At 38.0% G+C, this 25,216-nt stretch overlaps 1 protein-coding gene across 3 annotated transcripts; it reads right to left on the bottom strand.

The window, feature by feature from the left end:
- Positions 1-1,422: 1,422 nt before the first annotated feature.
- On the bottom strand, positions 1,423-24,919 carry LOC141914498 (uncharacterized). 3 transcript variants are annotated; one of them, XR_012620842.1, is made up of 4 exons: positions 24,786-24,919; positions 14,554-15,001; positions 8,378-9,465; positions 1,423-8,143 (listed from the first exon to the last, which is right to left on the bottom strand). XR_012620842.1 is itself a non-coding variant. In XM_074805719.1 (4 exons), the coding sequence occupies exons 2-4, from the start codon at positions 14,969-14,971 to the stop codon at positions 8,471-8,473; spliced, it is 1,314 nt and encodes a 437-aa protein (XP_074661820.1). In that variant the 5' UTR covers positions 14,972-15,001; positions 24,786-24,919; the 3' UTR covers positions 1,423-8,470. The 3 variants fall into 3 exon arrangements, 2 of the variants coding, with proteins under 2 accessions (XP_074661820.1, XP_074661819.1); XM_074805719.1 differs by having other exon boundaries at positions 1,423-9,465; positions 14,554-14,770; positions 14,870-15,001; XM_074805718.1 differs by having other exon boundaries at positions 1,423-9,465.
- Positions 24,920-25,216: the final 297 nt, after the last annotated feature.

Raw genomic sequence — 25,216 nt, 5'->3', positions numbered from 1 at the left:
TCGCGGGTATGGGGTTGATAGGAAACGCATAAGGCGCCTTAAATATAATTTCCTGTCAACCATTGAAGGAGAATTGGTGAGGCATGGGTCGCAGGGGTGTAAGTAGAAATGCTAGGGGATAAGTATCTCTTGGCGCCTCTCAATAATGGGATGCTTATCCCCTAAAAACTATGCGAGTCAGGTCGGGTTGTTTTGCTAAAACTTACCACACAAACTGAAATTCCTTTCCTTGCGAGAGAGAAGTATCCTGCGCGTATGCATTGCGCTTTTGGTAATTCCTTTCCTTATACTAACTGCTAGCTATCCAATATAACAACGTTGAATGGCAACACCTGTTTGATCGATCGATCAATATTCAAATGAAGTACTCGCTTACAATTGAATGGTGCGAGCGTGTGACAGATGTTTTGACAAACAAACTAAACCTATGTATACATGTATGGCACTAGTTCTTATTCTAACCACTGATTAAAGCCTCAGTATGCGGGTCATTCTGTGTTTGACTATTCCACCACTCAATAAATATCTTTGCTTTATTTAATTGATCTAAATACAAGTGTAAATCAAGTTTGTCAGATTTACTCAAATTTTCCTTTTTTTCAAGAGGTCTTAAATTCTTCCAATTCCATATTATTCCACCAAAAACGAGTTTTGCACCTTTGGATGGGCATATGATTCATAGAAACGCCACTATCTCCATCCATAGCTAATCTAAAAATGTTCCATGTAAGAAACATTGGTCCAAAAGTTGTATTTGGTCATTTAGGTAGGTATCCATTGGGGATCATAATTTGGGTGTTGCAGTGGAGCTACTATTGTCACTAGGGGGTCAGATTACATATGGATGATCCAAGATCCAGTAGATGTCAATTGTTTAAATAACTATATGAAATTATCCCATCACCCATTAGCACCCAGGCCGCCAGTATCCGCCCTGCCTATAACTCCTCAAGCTGCCCTGACATTGTTTCGAATGCTGCACAAAAACAGTTATATTGGGATTCAAACCCAATAGCTTATGATAAGCTAGACACCAAGGTCCTCAAAATACCATACAGAAATCAACATCTTCCTGTTTTTTAACATGATAGATCTGAGCGCTCACTTCAAATCCAAGTAAGTTTGGATGAATCTCGGGGGCCAAAAGGATTTTGGTGGCCCACCTCATCAAATCTAATATCATATAAAAGCCTTGACTATTAATTTACTACGAAACAACACCAACTAGTAATGCATGAAGATAAACAGCAAATGAGTTCAGTATTGTGGCAAACTTGGAATTGTCCCATGAATTTTCTGCGGAGTTATTGACACTACACTGTGAAATTCCTGTGAAAGTGTGTGTGACTTGATGTCAACTTGGAGTAGATCAACACAACCCGAACACTTGAATTGCAAACTAATACTAGTTTATTTCATCCCATAAAGTCAGATTATCATTACATGCGCATGCGTAGTACATTAGCTCGTGGTCAACCCACGTACGTAACACAAACTCTTACAAGGTGTTTCCGTTCAGTAATAAATGGTTTCCGGACATCTAGAATTGCGTGGTAGGATGGGATGTCAAAGTTAAGATAATACAGATGTTAATTCTCGACAATTCCTGAGTGCTGATGGGTTAAAAACCCAGTCTTTGTTGCACCCGCCCGGGGTTACCAATATCCATACGCTAAATTCTATCCAGAACTATAAACAATCAAAAACAAACTCCTGATTACTAATAAAAAGATGAGATGCTGCAGTTTATTTCCACAATAAAAACCACCATGGCTGTTTGATGGAAAAGCATAGAATTTCAATTTTCAATTGAAAAAAATATCAGAATATCTGGAGCTACAAACTATTTACATAATTTTAACTAATACCTCACAAACCTCTACTATACAAACTCATTTTTAGATTCTTACGATACTCTTCAGATAGAAAACATTACCCAACACATGTTAACAACTGATAACACCCATTATTTTCACATCTACCCATTAGCCAAAAACTTCTGATAATTTTCCTTAAAGGAAATTTCCTAGGTAAAACCTCGGTCGCAACGCAGCCTAGAATGACGAAATCCACCCAACTGCCTTTTACGCCAAAAAACCCTCACTTGCCACAACAAGATTAACTTTTCTTCCTCCACTACGTGACGCAAGAAAAGAGAATTTGTTCAACCTTGGTGGGATGAAACGGTTACCAAAGATCACACACTTTGTAATAATGAATAAAAAAGAATTTTGAGTTTGAAAAATTACTTATCGAGTTATTTGTTATGATATTGTGTCAATAAACATTGTTTAGTGATTGAGAAAGATAGATAGAAAGAAGAAAGACTATGTACAATACGTAATCCAGGCGAAATCGGTGATGAATGCCATTATTTAATGATCTGTTATTCACCAATCTAAGAAGATATATACCTATTGCTAGTTGTTATTGTTACAAAAATCAAACTGAATAATAAAACATTACGAATTATTGAATATGATGGACCCTAAATTATTGATGAATATGGTAGATATGTTGAAACGTTCTGTCCGTTCCACCGCTTGCAGCTGAGCTCAGGTTGGTTGCCCTCGAAAGCAACTATCAGCTTATACACTTGTGCCAAGTCGGTAGGCATCGGGTTGCTGTCAGAAGCCGGCTCATGTCGAGCGGATATGACAGCATCTGGTGGCCTACCATAGACAGCTGGTCACTGATAAACACCACTTGCATCAGGACGCGTCAAGTCACAGGTTGACATAAGCCAGTCTTTATATAAAAGGGTTCAATTGAGAAATGATCAGATATCAAATCATTTGCATATTACTTGTCTGTCATTTGAAATACAAGACTCGCCTCACTCAAACATGCCTAAACTCGGACAAATCTTTCTTTGTGATTTCCCTACTAGTCACAACACAGACTTCGCTTACCAATTTTTCCAGTCCCAGTTTCCCAGGCTAGGCCAGGATTGCTGTAGATGTACAATACACAATGTTTATTCTTGATAAATTCTCTATGCATTTTATAGTTGAGAATACAAAATTAAAGATTAAACAGTTCAAGTGTTTTTCCATGTCTGACTTCTGTCAAATTATTGTTGATGTCCTGGGGCACGTTCCATACTTCCATACTGGAGGTGTCCTAGAATTTCCTTCCAATAGGCCTACTTTCTACTGACCCTGGATAATTTTGCATTCGTTTTCAGAGAATCGGTGAGTTGACAACAATATGAACTTGGCTAATGCCACAGTCCATTAAAACACACTACGCATATTCCATAGATTTTTTTGTGGTTTTCTTTTCTTTTAGGATACAAGTAAATATTACATGTACATGAATTTTTGTGATCGGCATTTATGTTGACAACTAGGATACGGTGGAAACTTTGGGATGTTCAAAAACCACTTCATTTTTCATCAAATTACTGCACTGACCCAAATGTCTTGGCGAATATTGAATGAATTTCATTTCAAAAGTTATGGGACCTTTTGAATAACGCGCACACTTAATATAACAGTATGTTTATAAATGTCTACATGGTGACCGAATACGGGATTTCGACAAATTCAAGTTCTGGAATTTCTCGAATCCAATCAGAACCTAAATCCACCATGTTTTAATTAATTCGCAAAAAAATATCTTGCTCTAAGCTTTTAGAAAGCATTTTTTTTACTATAACTGAGCAATATACAATATACGTAATACGTTGGATACAAAAGAACATCGTCTTCAAAGGCTAGACATCATTGTTTCGAGTGTTGTTGCTAAACTTATGTTGACAACTTCAAGACATTTAATGGGATGCATAGCACATGAAATGAGGTTTCATCTTAACAACGTATTTTTGGGGCTACCATACATGTATTCAAAGGAATACGGGTGACAACATACAGTTAGTAAAATAACGCTTACTAAAATCTTGAAGCGAGAGATTTTTATTGCAAATGAACTAAAACATGGCAGATTTAGGTCCCAATTTCCGGTCCCAACTAGCACTAGCCGTAGCAAACAAGCAAATTTCTGAACTTGAATTTTGTCAATATCCCTTTTATATAATTATGCAAGAAAATTTGCATGCCTCTCAGTCACGGTTACATCACTGTAACAACATAATTACTTTCATTGAGCTCAATCAGTTAATCACCATTTTTATTAGCAAGCCAGCAGTAATATAATGTGACTGATACCAATTCTAGTAGACAGATTTGTGCAATAACTGACATTTTATTCTAAGTACCGCAATTGGTGATTACGTAGCCAGGGGTACACTCAATAATTTCTAATAAAGTACCAAGCTGATTTTACTCCCTGCCACCATTTTAGACAGTGTTTAAAATGGCTGCCACCAGAAATGAAGGTGAGCAAACCTCAGCAGCCCCCATTCGATTTAGTCCCCTTGGCATTCATTATGAGGTTTTGATGGTACTGAATTGAATAGTGATGCTTACAAACTGACTAGAAGACAAGGTCACATTGCCAAGGTGAACCCCAGACTTAAAAATGCCCAGTAGTGTTATAAATTAAGAATTACCAGAACTGGCTAAATTTTCCAAATTTTGTGGCAGTCTCCTACTGGGGATGGCTTTCATGTATATCGATGGAAACAGTAAACTAATACCAAGGCCTCCATTTTGGGCAACATTCAGAATAAAGACAATCAAAAACATTTCCTCTCTCAACTTCAAGTTTTCCCTGCATGTTGTGCAATTCCGAATATTCAATTTTGTGTCTTACAGGAAAAATCTCAATTCATCGAAACCCAAACGTGGTGGTCATAAAAAGACGGTTATTGTGCCAACCTAGTGTTTGCTGGAATGATTGATTGACACATATCCGGTACACTTGTTGATGATAAACATGTGATTTCTATGAATACTATGGGGCATTACGCTGATGTTTCATATCCAAATACGCAATTCGTTGGAAAGGTCGATGATGATTCTAAAGTCTATCCAAGTGGTTATGATCACGGCATTTCCACTCTCAAAGAGCCAGTATCAACAACAATTTAATTGATACTGATAGCTGTAAGCCGTCAAACTCACCATGAGCATCGCTGACTCGCTGGACCCTAGCTGCTTGTTACTATAGTAACAGGCAAGAGTGAATAAAGAGCAAAACTTTTCGAAGCTTACACTAAGAAAATGAAGAAATTAGCAAGAAAAAAATTAGCTTTGAAGTCTTGTTGCATTCAAGAGTGAATATTTTCCGAGGATACCCAAGTCGATGTTTACATTAGAAAGTGTCAGAACTAATTTTTAAGTTGAAACATTATATTTGGACGGTGTTTAAGCAAAAGAGCAGCACAGTACGTACGACTCATGAGACAATAATCAAATCCACAAATAGTCATTTGCGCATGTCTAGCTTTGTTAAGTGCACAAAATAAGAAATTAATCCACGAAAACATGAATTCCATGCTTAAATACATTTTAAGTAATCGGTGTACTTTGAGAATATACAAGAAAAAACCAAATCTAGAGGAATAAAGAGAAGTGAATGACCAGAATGGGAAAACTTTAGTATTATTCACTCCCGAATGTAGTTGTTGCCTGACCTCAGTTACTTGCAGAGTTGAGCACATAGAAACCACAGGGTTCCAGATCTGCGATGATATGAACTGTTTGATGCACCGCAATCATAACCACAAGGATAGACTTTAGGTCTAGCCTACTTCCCTTATCATGAAGGTTGTGGAACTGTCGACGTGAACTTAGTGTAGTCTCGAGCCCTTGCTCTCGATGTAGGGATACCAAAATTGTCTGGCATTCAAACGAGATAAACATTGAAAATTGAGATGAACATAACTTCTCTAAGAGCTCAACAGCTTGCAATTGACAAAATATTCGATGTCTCTTTTGTTTACATCATCAGCAGTAATCAACTGGCAAGCAAAATATATCTGGGCTAAATATTTCAATGAATAAATGGTAAAATTACAATTGAAACTTTTGAAAAAAACCTTCGTCTTCGTTTAAAATAAACCAAAATAGAATGCATGAAAAAATACCCAATATTCCCTAAGGTAGGAAGAAGCAGCTCAATATTTCAGGGGCCTTAGGTTTTTTTGGTTCTTAGGTTAAGTATAACAAATAACCTAAGACCTGCATTAAGAGTGCATTACTTTGTGCCAACAAATCAACTTTTCTACCTTAAATGTATCACCAACACAATACCCGAAAAGCTCGTGTGGATAATTTACTTTAGGGAAACTGAGTTATTTACCTCCTTCAACTGGTGATTCTTATTTGGGTGAGAGTATGTTTTGTTGCCTGTTTTTTTTTGTTGTTGATTATTATGTATCTACAGTCTACCTTGGATGTAACGTCATTGGCTTTACCGTAGATTCACTTATATCGTATCATTTCCAGTCCAAACTTTTTTCCTTCTATTAGGCCTTAAAAAAACATTGAATATACCATACTTTTTATAACGTAGACGCTTATATCGTATAAATTATTCGGTCCCAATTAGTAAAATCAACGTAATTATCCTCGGATATAATGTATCGCATAAATTAAAAAATTAGAAATAAAATAACAGTTAAAAACGAAAATGTTAATACAGTGTAATATCCCTACTGCTGTACGCACTCGTGTCATGTCGAGTGATCGATAGTTTCCATCACAAAACTAACATATACGTTATATCACGGTTTATGGTGTGCTGACCTAAATAGATTTCTACATGAGCATAGCTCGTGAATCATGTACGCCAACGTCAACTGTTGCCAGGGCTACCATAGGCATACACGCAAGCTATCTAAACTTCATTGGAAAGGAGGGCTTAAACTAAATTTTAAGCCATAGATATGACTATATTACATGTTTACACATATCCCTGACAAAAAAGGAGGGTCCAAATCGGTAAGCTGACTGAGATGTTAGGGAAATACCAGTTTCAACGCTGGAGCTCTTGACTGCTCCATGGGTTCAGAGATACTGCCATGTCTGACAGATGATGGACCTTTTATACTTGAAGTCGGCCTTTAAATGACATTCGGATATAACGAAGTTTCTACGGTTTATACGTATACCGTATTTCGGTTATAACATATAAATTATCTGGTCCCGACTGCTACGTTACATCCTAGGTAGACTGTACTAGTTGATCATTGTGGGATAAAACGAACACTATAATTGTTTGTTTGTCCATTTTCTGAAAATTATAGCAATTTATAGCAAATAGGCCTAATATAAATTTATTATAAATTATGATGTTTTTGCAAAAATTACGTATAAATTTACATAATTTATCAGAGAAGATATAAAAAAGCATAGCTTGTAGGATATACCACCCAAAAAAGAAATGTTACATAAGAGAAGAAAAGGGTTAATTCACACTTCCATGCACTTTCTCTCACATACAAAAATCAACTTATCCCTAGCTGTACTCTTTCCGTGTTCATTGCTTGGAGATTTGTCACATTTTCAACGAGTTCAGTGTAAAAATGATGGCAAGTTGATTCACCAAACTGTGCAAAGTAAATTCAAATAGAACTGTAACCGATACATAAACTCGCAAAAGTATTAGTATTTACAACTTTAGCATTTTGTATTATCGTAAATGGGGCCTGGGCCGTGTTATAGACGTGTGCGGCCGCGGCCGGGACCGGGGCCGTGTTTCAGACCTACCCCCATTTATTACATACGCTTTGTGGGGAGGGAGTTTTCATTAAATTGCATACAATTGTGTACAAAGGGGGAAGGGGTTAAATAATGATACATAATTTATGCACCTCAATGACTTTCAAAATGCAATTCTTCTCAGGATGAACTTTACCCTACCTTGTTTCAGAAATGCTCAGGTGAATCGCCCATTTGTCAAGCCAATTGCGTACAGACATCGGAGCCTGACATCCCAAATAAGGTAAGCATCAGTATTCAATCCCCTTAAATCCTCATAAACAATCCCAAGCCAGACTTAATTCAGCCCAATTGTTTTATGTTCAATTTCATTTTTTGGTGGCAATCATTTAGAATTTTGTGCAAAATGGGAATCAGCCCTTTTTTAATAACTCGGAGATTTCAAGATAAGAGTGGGAGGGCGCAGCGGGAAAAAATAATGAAATGAAAAAAGTTTTTCTATGACAGGTACTTTAAATGGAAGGTAATTTTTTTTTTCTTCATCTGAGCATTTTCTACATGAAACCTGGCAAGGACTGTAGAATATGAAAAAGAAGTAGAATTGTGATGAATTATATTCAAGTGATGGAAGAAACGAAAAAACTTTTTTGCAAATCATTAGATTGAAAATTGAGATGAACATAACTTCTAAAAGTAACTAGATGGAAAACCATGATGGTCATACAATTGAAATATTCTAATGAAAACATTTAAGTGGACCAAAAAGTAATTTAAAAGGCTTTGTGGAAAAATCATTGCATTATACATACCAACTTGGGTACATTCACCAAAACCCACAATTCTTCCTCATTTTGCCTCACTATTTCTGATGATATTGATAAGGAATAACATGGTACAAAAAATCAGTTATTACTTATAGTCCGAGGGGAACGCCTTTTAAGAATATTACATGTGCTTCTTTTTGATGATTTCATAGATTTCCCTTGCTTTTGAATCATTTGTAACATATCATGGCTATAGCTTGTTTGGTTGACATTCATTTCCGCTATAACTGCAGCAGCAGATGAAGTTTCAGCATCTGAATCAGAATTTGCCTGCAACTGTTCAATTCTCTCTTGCTCTAACCTTAAGCGTTTTGCCTCCTCATACCGTTCTTCTTCTTCACGTAATAATCTTTCCTCAATCTCCTTTTCCTGTTGTCTTTTTCTTGAATGCCCTTTGGATTTGCCTCCAACTTCTAAAGACATTGCAAAATTGCTTTCTGACCTCTGTCTAACTTCCACTTCTCCCTGTTCAAACACTTTGGTTTTTTTGTCTTCTTTCATCGCAAGCGTTATAGTATTTTGGATTTGGCGAGCAATAAGCCGCTTTTTTCTTTCCTCAGCTTCTGCAGCTGCCTTACGTTTGTCCTCCTGATTTTCCATTAATATCACTGCAGCAGCCATACTAATATCATCATTTACATTTCCAATCTTTTTACAAATAAGTGGGCGTCCTTTACCTCGAAGAATTACCTCACCATCTTCTAAACAGGACATTGCTGCTATCTTCTGTTTTTGAGGATGATTAACATCAATTTCATGAGTTTTTAAATGTCGTCGCAAGGCATCGGACCGTAGAAATGATTTCTGACACAGACGGCAAGTATGCTGCGACGGTGTTTCATGAATCACTCTGTGACGTCTCATGTTTTTGCGAGATGCATAAGTTTTACCACAGAGATCACATGGGTAAAGAACTGTGGGACTTGAATCTACTTTCTCACGTGCACTCAATCGACTCACAAGCTGAGGCAAATTAAGTGCTGGGGAATCATCCTGAACTGCAAGGATATCAGAACTTTCAGTCTGTGAGTGCTGAGTCGATATTGTAACCATGGCAGCAACAAAGTCAGAATCTGGAAAACAGAATATTTATACATATATATAAACACATTCCAATAGTATAAGAAATACCATGGTTACCAAGAACCTGGAAAAAGTAGTTCAATCACTAAATATGGGAGCCCGAAAGGGATAATGGTTGTCAAGGAAAAACTACACTTTTCAACTAACCACAGATTTCAAACTAAATTAAGAAAATTTTAGCTATCATTAAATCAAGCTGGGTTATAAATAAATGAAAACAATACTTCCTAAATATGTATCACTCTAGAAAAATGTACAGATATATGCCATATGATCACTTGAAAATAGGCTTTGATATTGGAAGAACATTAAATATTGACTTCTGATATGAGTTCAAGCTATCTATGAAATTATCAAATAATTGAAATATATGTTAACAGCCCTTGATCCAAAGCGCACCCCTAATCTAAATTTACTATACAGACAGGCTGAAAACCTGAAGATACATTTGGTTATCTCCATCAGCATGTCGTTGAGTGGCATCCAGACTTCAAATTTCCTGTTTCCTGACCTAATTTCAGCATTTAACCCAAATGCAGCAAAGTTATAACTAGAATGTTACTAAAGACAACTGATGCTCCCAACATCAGGTGAAATGCCTGAGTGTAAAATACACCCCGAGTGTATGTCGACCAGTAAATGGAAAATACATAACGTTTTCCGGTGACCATTTTTGAATCGGGCTTAAATTTCAATGTTTAGAGGCTCACAGTGAGTAAACAGTGGAATTCTGATTAATATTATGTACAGAATTTGTCAATGCAGCCTAGTACTTGTGATACAGAATGGTTTCAAATCTATGTGGCCATGCCTGTGGAGACCCTATAAGCTTTGATGACCTGTACCGGAGACCGGTAACTATTGGAGGTAAACAAAATATATGCGGATCTGTGCAGGACTCAACCTCCTGACCTCTACTCACTGGGCCATTGTGACTGCATGTTACTGTACTGTAGAATTGTTTTAATGCAGTAAGAGTCTATGATTAGAATTCCTGCTTAGTGATTGGCTGAAATTTTGTCTGCCTCTATTTGGCCCCCTATAAACATTTTCACACCCGTTTGTACCCGTGGCATTAGTTTATACAATGATTGACTACCACACAAAATTTCAAGGCCCAATTCTTCTTCACGGCGACACTATTTGGTACATAGTTTCGTATACAGATAATAATAATAAATTCTATTAATAAATATAGCTGCATAGCAGCGATAACGGGTTTTCTGCCTAACTGGTTTATATACCCGGTATCGCACTGGGAAGCGTCATCGAAAATAATTCTACATTCCATAAATTATAACTTATTTCCAATAAGCGCAACCTGGGTCAACAATCGGCTGGATATGATCCAGCTCGAACAAGGGCTACCACGTAAAAAGTATCGATGTACCAAAATAGCATAACAGAACATATGGTTCTTTCAAAGTCCCCTGGTGGCAGTTGCATGGACTAGTCTGTCGCACTTGCGCGTTTTGATCAATAATTTTGTTAATGGTTGTTAATTTTGTTAATTAGGTTGATCTACCTTTATGCATCAATTTGTTCAGTGAAGAATTTGCATTCAGAAATAAACAACGATTTTAATTAAGCAGGCTATCGGTAGATATTGCTCCGCTGTTTTATGATAAGATTTTACAAGGACCACCTACACAGCACTCTCAAGAGTTCAAATCCAGAAAACAGCTCTATAACTTTTTAGCCCTTGGCCCATAGCATCTACAAACCAAGCTTTGTCAATATCAGATAATGATTGTAGGACTAGTAGCAATTGAAAGATTTTACAAGTGTGACCTGTACGGCACCTCCTAGATAATAAATCAGTGCTTCATCTAGCCAAAAACAGAGGTGCGTTCTGCCCCGCCCCCGAAAATAGCCGCCCTTGTGCCCTTCAGATGTGTCCCATGCTGGCCCTTGTGCCACCCTCCTGCCGTTGTCAGTCACGAGTAATGAGCCAGGGCTTTCAAAATAAGCCTTCGCATCCCACTGTTAGTAAGTATCCTGCGACGGCTATGAAATATCTCATATGATATCAACGATAGTAGCTCATGTGATCAGTGGTTATATTTAAATGTACTGCAGTCAGTGTGCATCGTGTGAAAACGTGCCTCGTACGCGTGGCCTAGTTTAAGTTTCCAGGAAATTGGGTGACTTCCAAACTACTGCCAATCACTCTAGCGACTGCCGTTGTAAAGCTAGTAGTGAATATCCAATGGATTGTTTCGTTTTGAACACATCGTGATGCTCTGGATCTTTTTATCTAGACTATTAGACAAATTTATATATACAAAGTGAAAAACTTTTTTCGGTGAACTCACAGAGAGACTCGCAGAGACAATTAGTTTGAGTAACCTAATAGCAATAATGTGTTCTTAAGCTGGCTGCTTACCAATTATCAACAGTTACTTGCCTATCACTAACACTATCAATTGACATCAATTAATTTGATATTTCTAAGATTAAAAATATGCAACTGGTTTTCCAAATCATTTTGAAAGCCCTATCAATAGATTAACTTTTGTTCATTGACAGGCATAGGTGTAAGGATGTACTGTGGTCAAGTTTGCCACTCATGGCAAAATCAGAGTTAAACATAGTTTCTAGTCCTCAATCGTAGTAGGGGGTACCTCGATTCTATACAATAGGGAACATTGCAGGTTCCTCCAATGGAATCACGCACAAAAATGCCCTTATTTCAAATCAGCACCCTGCACTTTTTTAATGCTAGATGAAGCACTGTAAATAATAATAACATTTATTTCTTATATACCGCGCTCCGTATACATTTCAGCGCGGTTTACAAATATACAAGGCTATAAAAACAAATTTGAACAGTCAATTAAAATATTGCCTAAAAAGAAAAGTTTTCAGCTCAGTGTTAAAAGTAACTACATCACTCCAGGATCTTATTCTAAAAGGTAAAGCATTCCATAAGATTGGAGCTGCTGAGGCAAAGGCGCGGTGGCCGTAAAATTTGGTGTTAAATGAGACAGATTTAGTAAAATTGTATAAGTGGATCGTAAGGATCTGGGTAGGAGTATATAATGTGATTAGATCACAAATGTAACTTGGTGCCAAATCATTCAATACTTCAAAAACCATGAGCAGAACTTTGAAATCAATGCGTTTAGCAACTGGAAGCCAGTGTAGCTCAGCAAATATTGGCGTAATCGAGTCAAACTTTTTTGATCTTGTTACAAGTCGGGCAGCAGAGTTTTGGATAATCTGCAACTTTTTTATATTGTACTGACTTGTACCAAGTAACAGACTATTGCAGTTTAGAGAATAAAATTTGATTGAATTTGTAGTTCGAGCACATGGCTAATTAGCATATCAAGGTCATCTATCTGATTTAAGAAAAAGCAATTTTTCCCGGACTTTGCACAATGGTCAATGATATTTTCTGTAGTGCTAATAAAAATATTCCTCCCAAAAACCAAATCAACTAAAGCTTTCACAGAAATCGATCTTGAAATACAATTTTAGATCTGAAAATAAAACCCAGATGTAAAACGGTAGACGATACCGCGGGTTCACGTGAATGCCTGCTCATTTCTGCGGCTAAGCCAATCATAGAGGAGCATTTGCTTTCTGATTGGCTTTTCAAAACCAATAATTCTGCGATCAGATATTCGCTAAAAAGCTCATATAAATTTTAACGAGGCCCTCTTTCAAAATTCAGCTACGTAGAGTTTGGCAAATGGATAATGCTCTAATGAATGATTTGTATGAATATATGCTCAGTTGCACAGTTAAAGAGCCTTTACTCTGGAAACCATGTCATTTAAATTCGCTCCATTTGTATAGTAATAGGCTGAGCCTAAGGCTGGCCTAAAAATTGAAGATGACTGCCTGTTTAGAACAACTTGTTGTTGGTTCTGACAAAAATGTTTTAAACCAATCCAGTACGACTCCAGTCACTCTGAAACGGTATTCGAGGCGTTTAAGTAGAATGTCATGGTCGATTGTGTCAAATGCAGCACTTAGATCTAGCAACATGAAATGATGCTCTCATTCGGAATGGTATACCCAGGGTGCATGTCGGTGGGGTAGTTGTCTACTCCGTGCGCCTAGACTTGTTCAGTAATTGGTTAAGTCATAGAGGTGTTGCCAGATCCACAGCTGGGTGTCACACGAGTGGGGGAATCCTTTTCGTCCTTATATACTAACAATCACTCACAAACTATTTATATGTATAAAATTTGTACAAAGTTGCGACTATAAGGCGAACCACATATGCCCAATGAGACACGAAGAGGACAATGAGGATGAAAGGGCCAATTGGCTCATGCATCTAACTACTACTACTACTACTACTAAAATTATAGCATTGTCGGGATTCAAACATGATGTGGCATCAACTGCGTCGACGTCTTTGAAGTGATTTAGGTAATGTTGAGTTCATCTGCCAAACGGAAGATGGTACAAAATGGCGGCAATAGATGAATCAGAAACGGGAAATGACGGATTGGGACTTATATCAGTCCGATAACTTGATTTGCGAAAACATTTGCTTTTTGAATCGGTCATATATGAATCAGATGGCGAGAATTGACGTGTCCGGACTAATGTGAGTCCGAATCCCTGACTTACGGTTGAGTAGATGCTCAAGGTCTTCCGGTAAATTTAGGCTTTCTCTGGGTGCACTTTTATCAATGGATGACGATTCTTTGCGTTTTCTTGTCGCTTTTTAGTCCCAGTAAATACGCGAGATTAATTCATAATATATAGCAAAACGCAAATTTAAAACAGTGCATCGATAGGTTATATATCTCTGCGAATTGAAGATAACGTTTACAGGCTGTTAGTAGTCGAATCTGAGAGGCGTTTCATTTCTTGAAAAATTTTTGGCTGGAAATGGGACAAGTAATAATAATGATCAACCGAATTACAAGAGGGTTTCGGCGAAGCAGCAGAAACCCTTATAATAAAGATTATCAAGTGGGTTTTCAATGAAGGCAGCAGAAAGCCTGATTAATAATCCAATGCAATGGTTTGCTACTGAACAGGGAAAAACCAATGATAAAACAGTAGAATACGCCGAAATTGGAAATTCTATGATGGCAAAATGTTTCACCTACCTGTGCCTGAATCAACTTCAGGATCATTCATTGATGGCGATAAAATGACTTTTCCTATTTCAGTAGATTGCCCTTGAATAACTGGTTCCAATTTTCCTGAATAATCACTAGTTGAATTAGGAATTAGGCGCACACCAGATGCTTTTAAATTAGATGTTGATGCCAATACTCCACATATATTGTTTGCTGTATCTTTATCTTCATCAGTTAAAAGTCCCTGTTCATTTTTAAAAGCAGTTGATCTTACATCCAAGCCAGAATTCATTGGTCTCACGAATAAATCGGAATTTTCTTTCAAATTTCTTAGGGAAGAAACCTTCGGTGGAAGTAGCTGTAAACAAACTCGTTGCTGAGCAGCTCCATCCAATTTCAATTGTCGTACATGCTGGGTAACTGCTATATTTGAATGATTGCTCATTTTGCAAAATACTGATTAAACCATTGGGTCCTGAAAAATGATGGGTAAACATAATTATATAAACTTACCACAGTAGAACCTGTTTAATTCAGATCATTATTGTCCAACACAATTCATCCGGTTTACGGGAAATGCCGATTACCCGGTAAGTCATTTTCTTGTATATTAATAAACAAATGGACTGCAGATATTGTCCAGATTAGACCAAAACCCGGATTAAGCAGTTTGTTAAGACTATACTGAAAAGAGCCTTGCAAACAAATAAGTAACCAATGGTAACCAGCTCATAGCACGAGATTTGCATTGTGACATTCCGTTGTTATTTCACGTTAATTTTTAGTGAAAAATGGGTCCAGGAAAGCATCCTCGTGCAGACAAAGATGCTCAAGATAAGCCACAATTGTGTAATGTTTAAGATCCCTTCCCATAGTATACCAACAACAAGAGATCCACGGATCTTAATATCTCGGGCGCAGAATGTTATCTTTGTAATGTATGGGCGCCATCTGATTGATGCATCTTTAAGGTTTTCCTTGAATACTTCATGGATGTGTAAAATCTGCTGATTTCGGTGAACAACATCATCGAAATCTAATCAGCAATCATCACGAGGTTTGGGCCTATTCGATTGTGCGCGCATAATCTTCCGTGAAGTAGCGTATCGATTGAATCGGTTATTTGCATAATGAAATAAATATGGGGAGACCGAATCGAAAGACTCTCCCATGACTGGGAAATGAGAAACTAGAACCGAGCAGATTAATAGATGAGAAGATTAAAAGACCAATTTGTCTGCGTCAATCGAATATGCCCTTTTACATTGATTGACAGCGGGAGCTCAGCCAACCGTAGCGAGCAGTTATTTAACTTCAATGTAACGTTCTACATCAGCCTTCTAGCCGTTTTATGAAACAAAAAGCTTCTTGAAATTTCTTTAAAAATCGCCACGAATTCGTCTATTTCTCTGAAGTGAATGCGATATACAAAATTCCATTTCCAACAGATTTTAGCCGCATGATGAAGCTACATTTTGCACATAAACATAGTAGATTGCATGACTTCGTGTCAAAGTTATAACCTCATTTGTTAGCAAATTTGTTCGATTTTTGGAAAATGAAAAATGAAAAATGGGAAACCATTCTGAAGCTACAGGTCTTGGAATTCAGGGTAAAAATGAACTTGAGAATGAAACTTGTACACCGATCAGAACTAAGTCTACGTTCCCTCGTAGTTGCCACATCAATTGTAGCTACTCTGTTATGTAATGATCTCATCAATATACCTTAACATTATATCGTAGTGCAAGTATGACGTAGAGGCTTATCAAGACAATACCCGCACAGAGGTGGTATCATAGATAACGAGCCCCAACAATTCCCTCGTTTGATTTCAACTATATACTACACAATGTTGGTCCACCAGTACGGTATTTCTAATGCAAATTAGCATTGTTTAAAATTCATCTGCATATCGACACAAACGTTTTTTTCGTCAAGATGACCCCGGGCGTATGCATAATTAATTTTAGTTCAAATATTTTCAAACAAATCTTTTTCTATCAATAGATAATCCTTTATCTAAAGATAAACGGCTTCAATGATTTTGGTGAGCTACACGTGTTACTAAAACGAGGGCGCTACCATCAGAGCTCCGCAGTAGAAAAAACTGCGCTCAATGTTTGCAAAATTCAAGTTTTTCAAAGATCGTGAACTGGTACATTCAGTTGCAAAGAATCTGGCGGGCTCGCCTTTAGGACTAAATGAACAGGTGCCTGAGGAATGGGCAGCGACACGACGCGAAAAGCTCCCTTAGCTGAGAGCCGCGAAAGCAAACAGAAAAAAAGCTTTCTTTGTTCGGGACAAACTAGTTATCCGCGAAAACCGTGACCGCGTACCGATGGACAGCCACTAGGAACCAGCGGAAGGAACAATGCGTACAATTCGTAGACCGGACTGTTCTCGTATCTCAAAGTTGTTGTTATGTTATTGAATTTGTAAATAGTGTAAATTTATGTGACAGTAATCCAAATGTAAATAGAAATATCATTGGCTCACATGCAAATTCTCATACGGTAGATACATACCCTGATGTTAATAGGCCTCGTAACGATCATGTACCTGATATAACATGACATTTTTCCACATGGACGTTTTCCCATATGACATTATTTTCCCTCATGGCCATATTCCCACATATTCTTGGACATTTTCCCACATGTTTTTCTTTATAATTTTTTTTTCTTTATAATATTTAAATTTTACTTCTAAAAGCAAAATTGCCTAGGCCTAATTGGGAAACTGACTTCAGCTCAAATTTCACTCATGTGACAAAAGAAAAATATTAGGTTTGATACAAAGGTTTGGTAGATCAAAGCAAAATTGACTTCTTTGATCTATTGATATTGAACATGAATGAAGTGAACATGAATGATTTACTCAATAAATTCAAAAACTAATCCTAAATTTCATTTTCACTCCTCTCAGATATCCAGCCATTAAATAATGTCTAAATAAAGTATTATAAAATAAACAATGAAAAACATATGGGAAAATGTCCAAGAATATGTGGGAAAATGGCCATGACGGAAAATAATGTCATACATTGTCACTCCTAACATTGTCATTTCTGATGTAAATATGCGAAATGTTGACACTTCTGATTTAAATAAGCAAAATGTCACTAGTACAGCAAACGCAGCAAACATAAGTGAAATGCCTTGTATCAAATCATCATTAAAGTTTTCTACGCTGAATGTATGTGGCCTTATAGCTAAAGTCGATAAAAAGTTCGGCATTCGTTGTGCTTCATACCCCTCGCTGCCTTCTTATGCCGCGCGCTATCCGGGTGACGAAGAATATCTTTTTTCTCGCCACTACCGTATTTGACCTGGTCTTTACAAACGACGCAGTACGCCACGCCAGCAAAGTCTAACTTACGAATGTAGTTCGATAAGTAGTCTCCGTTACTGTCCTTACACTCTAGCCAGTGCCAGTAAAATTTATTTTTTATACCGCTGTCAATTGCCTTTATATCGGCTGACTCCCGACTGACAATCTTTCCGTGCGTGCTCATTTTGCAGACCGTCCCGCTTGAGAGCTGCAGGTAAAAAGAAAGTTACAAAACTGCATGCCTCAGGACATAGCACCCACGTGGTAATAATTAAGATGATATTTATTAAATATCATCTTAATTATTACCACGTGCATCTTCACATTGTTAGCCGTCAGCGGGACGATGTACAACGGCGCGTAAAGATTTGACTTTTAATTGGAAATGGCGTCACAACAGTGGCGCTCCGCCTATGCAAGCACAGATACCACAACAAGCACACATATACACATTTTAGCAGAACGTCCTCGGAAACAGAGACCAAGATAAAATAACACAGAAGCGACGACGAGTACAAACAAACGAACGCTTTTACGGTCCGTGCCATTACTGGTCGCCGCGAGGAATTCTCACCCAATTTCCGGAATTGACATCGGCGATCCTAAATTTCCGGAATTCCGGATATTTCCGGAAAACTAGCATCTCTGACCCATTGACGAGCGGGCTGCAGGGCTTGTTGATGACCTCCACGGCCTCGACCACGACCTCGACCCCTAGCTGGAGCAGTGACAGCTGGAGCAGGTACGACTGGATCGGTGTTCACTTCCAGAGCTGTCTGAAGGAAGCGCTGGTGGTGCTTCCTCGTCACTTTGACTTGCTTCATCGCTTTCAAATGTGTTTTCACTTTCATTATCACTTTTATCTACATTATCATCATCATTGCCGCTATCAAAAACGAGATCTCTGACTTGCTCAGCTGTAAAACGTTTGTTTGCCATGATTGTTTCAAATAACTGCAGACGCTTATAAATGTATGCGAGTCTATATAACGCTGTAGCCGCGTATTGTATACATTCATATATGTATGCACTAAGCGCCTAGTTACTAACACAGTTAGTATGTATGTCAGTGCATCTAACCATTCAAAACACGTGTAGTGACATTGAAATTCATGGAAGCTCAGCTAGTAGTAACCGCCTACATGTGGGTGATTGGCTTAGATGCTTCGAATAGCTTTAACGACTAGCCAATCAGCGACCGTGTCACCTGATTGACATCGGTGAATATTTTCGCCAACAGCGTTCTAAGATAACCAATTTCACATCAATTCTCGGCGAACTGGTTCGCCGACGACATCGAAAGAGTTAAGAGTCGTAAAACCTGTAAAATTGCCGGTACAAACAAGTACGGCATACCTGGATGTCAATCAAGAACTTTTGAAAACACCTGTGAAGGTTTTGTGATCCCTAGTCCTGCCCCTTTTCTGCAGGATAGCCTAGAAGATGGGCATCTCAAAACTGCATTTTTCGAAATCCGCGGTGAAGAGTACACGCGCAACTGTCAATCAACAATTTTAAGTTGAGTCCAACAGCTAGTAACTCACGAACTACGCCGCGCATCAATATGGAATTTTCAACACAGTACAAGATGCTTATTATCTTTCCTCGAAAATTTAGTTCAAGTAAATCGGATGACAATTAATAAATTTATCAAGTTCATAACTTTTGAAGTGGGAAAAAACGGCACTATGGCCGATTTTGATCACGTGATCTGAAAACCGTTAAATATCCACTTTGGATATTTGAATCAGCACGAACCAGTAAAAGTGCAGATCTGCACCTCACGTGATTGACGCAATAACACCATAACAGTCCGCCACAAAGTACGCGAGTTTGTACCGTCTACGTTTTTCTGCATTCGGAGTTTGCTCTAGCACCCAGCGAGTCATCACGTGACATTATCGTCCGAAGATACAATATACAAGGAATATTAGTCTAGTACCTAGCCATTGTTCCTCAAACAACGTCTGGCGAAAGTGCTCATATAAGGTTAATTTTCATCCCTCATTTTGAGGGACGAGGCTTTGAGCGTCTATTTCACCCCTTAAAACACCATCAACTTACCTCAAACTGACTGTTCTGTAATCGGATGGAAGTTAACTATTGTTTGTGCATAAATTTGTAATCCTAAGTGGCTTTTGACGATAGTTGTAGCTCAAAACTTTTGACTAATCGCCTCAAAAAACAGTTGAAGTGAAGCAACATAACAAATATGGCGGCTTTTCGTGGTGCATGATGGGAGTGTAAATGACGGATTCGGGCTTAAACACGGACTGACCTTGATGCCAATGCAGATATTATTCTTGTTTCAAATTCTTAAGGTTAAAATTGACCAAAATTTATGCGTTTCATGAACAAAAAATATAATTTAGAGTAATTTTAGAGAGACATATTGAATTTTCACATTTTATTAATTTAGTCCGTATTGGAAATCCCGATTGTGGCAATCAATTCAATTCAAATAAATAAATTCTCCGGTTCGCGATTTAAATCATCAAAATTTTTATTATAAAACACGTTTTCAAAGTCAAAAAGGTAACTAATTAATTTCTTTTAGTACAAAGGCTTGATTTGACATTAAAATCAGTTGATGCATTGCAATTAACAGGAGTTAACCTCTACATGATACTTTAGCGTCAGACGTTGTAGGGACCGTAACAACGACTGGTATTCAGACTAAAGGAATATATACTGAATTATTATATACTGTTCTAGCTTCAGAATGTCTCACGGAATCCAATGCAGTGATTTATATTATGATATCTTCACTAGAAAGTAGATTTTGGCGAGGTTTCTACCTCGGAATCGGGATGATTTGTCAAAAGGACGCCATATTGGATAGGTAAATCAAAAGTGAAGATTTGTCTAAAGTATTTTTGATGAAACCAGTGCATAAAACTCATCACTTTTTTGCCAACTGTCACTGGGGTTATTAATTCTAGCCAATTTGTCTAATATGTTCGTTGAAATTTATAAGAAATTTCTATTTTTCTTCCTCAAATTGAGTAGTTCATGAAACATTGTTTCAGCAAATGTCCTAAACAAATCTTCACTTCAGATTCACCCATCCAATAGGCCTATGGTGTCTGGTTCAAATATCGTGACAATCTCGAGACAAAATCCGACTAAAATTTCGACTCTGAAACAGAGTTATTGCATGTAATTTTAATGTAATTGAACCATTTACGAGAGGTGCGGATCTGCACTTTTACCTTTGACCCATTTATAGGGTTTTCAGATCACGTGACCAAAACCGGCCATAGTGCCGTTTTTTCCCACTTCAAAAGTTATGAACTTGATAAATCTTATAATTGTCATCCGATTTACTTGAACTAAATTTTCGAGGAAAGATAATAAGCATCTTGTACTGTGTTGAAAATTCCATATTGATGCGCGGCGTAGTTCGTGAGTTACAAGCTGTTGGAAAGAAAGGGACCTAGCTGCCGCCAGGGAGCGAAATAGAAAGTCTAGAGAAAAAAAAAACTAGCCAGTGCTGCCTCTCAAGCACCTGCGGGCAGGTTTCCGATAATAAAACTGACACCAAAAGAAAAAAACAAACAAAATGTGACCCGGTCAACTGTCGATCAAAAACGAAAGTACTGGAAAATAAGACAAAGAGAATTAAGAGCACGTCAGTCGGCGCAGAAAAAGCGTCGTAGAAACGAAAAAGAGCGTCGGCGCTATCATGCAAAAAAACAATTGTATGATGTAATTCAAACATCAAAAGCTAGTCCCGACACTCATTTACCGGCAGAATCATCTTCGTATAGGGTACAACAAACAAAATATGATGATCTTTCGCGAGCGAAGAAAAATCTCCCAAAATCGCCGAGTAAAAGAAGAAAAATCATAAAATCATTATACACGAAAATGGTCGGCCGAGAAATTCCCATACGTCGGGCTAAAGTAAAGAAAGTCTATAGCAGTGCCGCATTACGATATATCGCTAGAATTAAATCCAGTTACCGCTACTTGGCTCGTGTTTATAAAATCGATTGGAAAACTATAAGCCGCGCAGTCAAGCGCGGTGGAATGCGCAATAGACGATCTGATGCGTTGAGCGCAATAAATATCGACAAGGTTATATCGTTCTATCATCGGGAGGACATCTCTCGTGTTCTTCCATCGAAGCGATATGCGAACAAACATGGTCCCGGATATTCAATGCAAGTATCAATTTTGACGGCCTTTCAAATATTCCATAAGGAAAATCCTGACGTTAAAATTGGCCTAACAAAATTCACTTTGCTACGTCCTAAGAATGTCCGAAAATTAAACACCACATTAGAAACGTGTGAATGTGTGTACTGCCAGAACGTCAGATACAAGTTGCGCGCGTTATCGATCCATGGTGCACGTTTTCATTTACCCCCCTGTATCGAAAAAACATGTGACAAATGTGGTGATCATTCTAAAACCATCCAAAATTTATGTGAATCCATACCCGTAAATACAATATTAACATGGAACCACTGGGAAAAAAGACATGATCCCAATAATATTACTGCCACACCAAAGTACGTCCTTTTGTGTAAACAATCAACCCTGAATGAGATTATATCAGAATTTAAACTAGACACATCAAACTGCGGTGGTGTTAGCTTTGTGCACAATCATAGAACATGTCACGAACTATAACTTTGTAATTGATCATGGTAACAAAATATGCCAAGGCACCAATATAATAATAGGAAATACTAAGTTATTCTACAATTCAACGCCCCCTGGTGAACATATAGAATAACTAATGGCCTTAAAACTTGCCACAATCATAGATGATGTCATGAGCTACAACTTTGCAATTGATTGTGGTTACAAAATATGCATTGATACGAATATAATATAGAAATACTAAGATATTGTATTATTCAACGCCCCCTGGTGGCCATATACAAAAACCAATGAACTTGAAACTCACCACAATCATAGAACACATTATGTGCTACAAGTTTCTAATTGATTGTGGTAATAAAATACGCTTACCGGTAGGTATCAATAGGCCTATAATGTGGAAAAACTTTTTCCCACCTACGAATGAGTACTGATGACACCAAGATGGCCGCCAATTGCGTCATAATTGGCTGAACAAAAATACCTGTCTCAGGTAGGCCTATAAAACATCCCTTTTCAAAGAATACCCATCACAAATTGCAATGAGAAATGGCAAACCAGTAGGAAGCTACAGGACTCAGAATTCGGGCCAAAATTGACATTTTTGGGCACTTAAAAAGGTCTTAGGACGGCCATCTTGAGTCCGATTGACCCAATTTTTGTTATGCTGATGGGTCCTGGGGGGATTCACATACACCCGAATGATCAAGGTAATTGATCAAAACGTCTTCAAAATTTCCCTCAAAAAGTTCAAAAATGTGTAAAAAGTGTTGATTTTAGCGAAAAATAATGGCTGCCAGTCGGCCATCTTGATTCTGACAGGGCCAGTTTTTGGGCTGAAGATGTGTCTAGGGTAGCCTACATGTGTAACCCAAATATCAAGACATTAGATTGAAGCGTCTTCAAAACTTCCCAAAATAACTGGATTCCGTCTACGGACGGACGGAAGATGGACGAAAAGTGAACGCAATTGCCTGCTGGGACTAAAAAGCCAAATAAAATCTAAATGCCGGATTGGGATTCGGAACCAAATAAAAAAATATATGGCAGTAGTCATAGAAAACAGCAGGGTCAATGAAAGTTAATTTATATGTAGCCTCACCTAACCCTAACCCTATTCTTTCACGCATGATGTGCGTATGTAGTCACGTATGGGTAGCCACTTTAGTATAATTGAACGCAAATGAAAACATTAATCATTATTTAGAAGAAACGGTCATTTCAAAAGCACACACTTCCCACAGCGATTGTTGTTGAGATCTTTTTTGCCAAACATATCATCTAATTTAACTATCGAACCACCAGATAGGTGTAGGGTACTTTTCATGTGAGATATCAAAGCTCCAAACCACCGGCTCCAAGTTCGTACGATTTCATGCAAATTCTACATCTAAACTTATGAATACAATTCGGAACACGTTCAATCCAGCTACGGTACTCCGGATGATGAAGCCACCAATCTTAAAATGTACACTTTCCCATTTTTCCACAGTGTAACGGGCCAGAGATTTTTAAAAATCCGAACGCAAACCACCGCCATTTGCAATTTTGTGAAACAGGTGCCTGGACCAGGTAGCCATGGCAACCATAAAAATGAAAACTCGTGAATAAAATTGAATTGGTTGGCACGTCGATGAATAAAATGAAATTGAATTGCCGCCGGCATGACATCGTCCGTATATTTTTTTGTTCGAAACTCATCGAAATTTCTCGTGACATTTTAAAATTGCCAATCTCAGACAAAATTGAACAAATTTCCGAATTCACTGCCCCTTTTCCCATTTCCACTGCCTTTCTAAAAAATTCACTGCTATTAACAGCCGTGAATAGAATTTTTTCAATTCGCTGCTATTCACTGCTTTCACTGCCCGCGACGAACCCTGCAATTCCCAAAGATATAGGCCTACAAGTTTCTTTTCTACTTTCAATTATTTCTTTACTAAGAAATTGATCATTTGGTCACCATTTGACCTTGTGACCTTCAGTTCATTTCCTAATGAAGACTCTCTATGGCTGAGAAGCGCGATTTTCAGCCGACAAATTCCTTCATAACTTTTGAACGGCTTGAACGATTTTAGTTCTGTAAATGGCTATGATCTTATATTAAACCCTTCTTTCATCTAGGCCTTTTAAATTGTTTGTATAGTGTTTGGAAAATTTTCACTTGAAAACCCTACGTAGGATACTGGGGTCAAAAATTTTTTTGTCAGGTCCCTGTCTGTGCATTTACGAGAGGTGCGGATCTACACTATTACCCCCTAAGATGGTTATTGGCTGTGGTGAAGCGTTCATTAAACTACTTCAATTAGGCTTACTTGCTTGCATTTGTCCAAAATCAAAGATCCTTTGGCCTTGGGCTTGGCCAAGAGTCATTTAGGTCTGTCTGCATGTCAGGTCTCAAGACTGGACACGACAGCTCGCGAAAAAAACCTAACTCACGACCATCTGACGAAGCGCTGAAATGAGTTGCATACGAGCTACTACGGTTATAAGCCAGTGTAATTCGACACAGATTCAAAATGGCGTCTCCACAAGAGGACGCTACAAAACGATAGCTTCACCAACGTACGACATCAGGAGCGCTCCGTCCAGGTTTCGGGAATCTCCAAGATATCGTGGGTATCCTCAGTATCATGGGTATCGCAGGTAGCCAGGAGGCTCACAGGCCGTGCGACATGACTTATCCTCGGTATCATCGGTATAGTTGGTATCGTAGGTAACCTGGGATCTCACAGGCCGTGAGACG

Source organism: Tubulanus polymorphus, unplaced genomic scaffold (genome assembly GCF_964204645.1).
Source record: "Tubulanus polymorphus unplaced genomic scaffold, tnTubPoly1.2 scaffold_31, whole genome shotgun sequence".
NCBI classification, from domain to species: Eukaryota; Metazoa; Nemertea; class Palaeonemertea; order Tubulaniformes; family Tubulanidae; genus Tubulanus; species Tubulanus polymorphus.
The sequence above is the reverse complement of the archived record's forward strand: the minus strand, read 5'-3'. Positions and strand labels throughout refer to the sequence as shown.

Bases quoted from the DNA above. Each gene is read 5' to 3' on its own strand.
- LOC141914498 (XM_074805718.1), bottom strand. From the start codon at position 14,971: ATGAGCAATCATTCAAATATAGCAGTTACCCAGCATGTACGACAATTG. The intron at 9,466-14,553 runs GTAGGTGAAACA...TCTGTTTTCCAG, and splicing joins TGAAGTTGATTCAGGCACAG to ATTCTGACTTTGTTGCTGCC.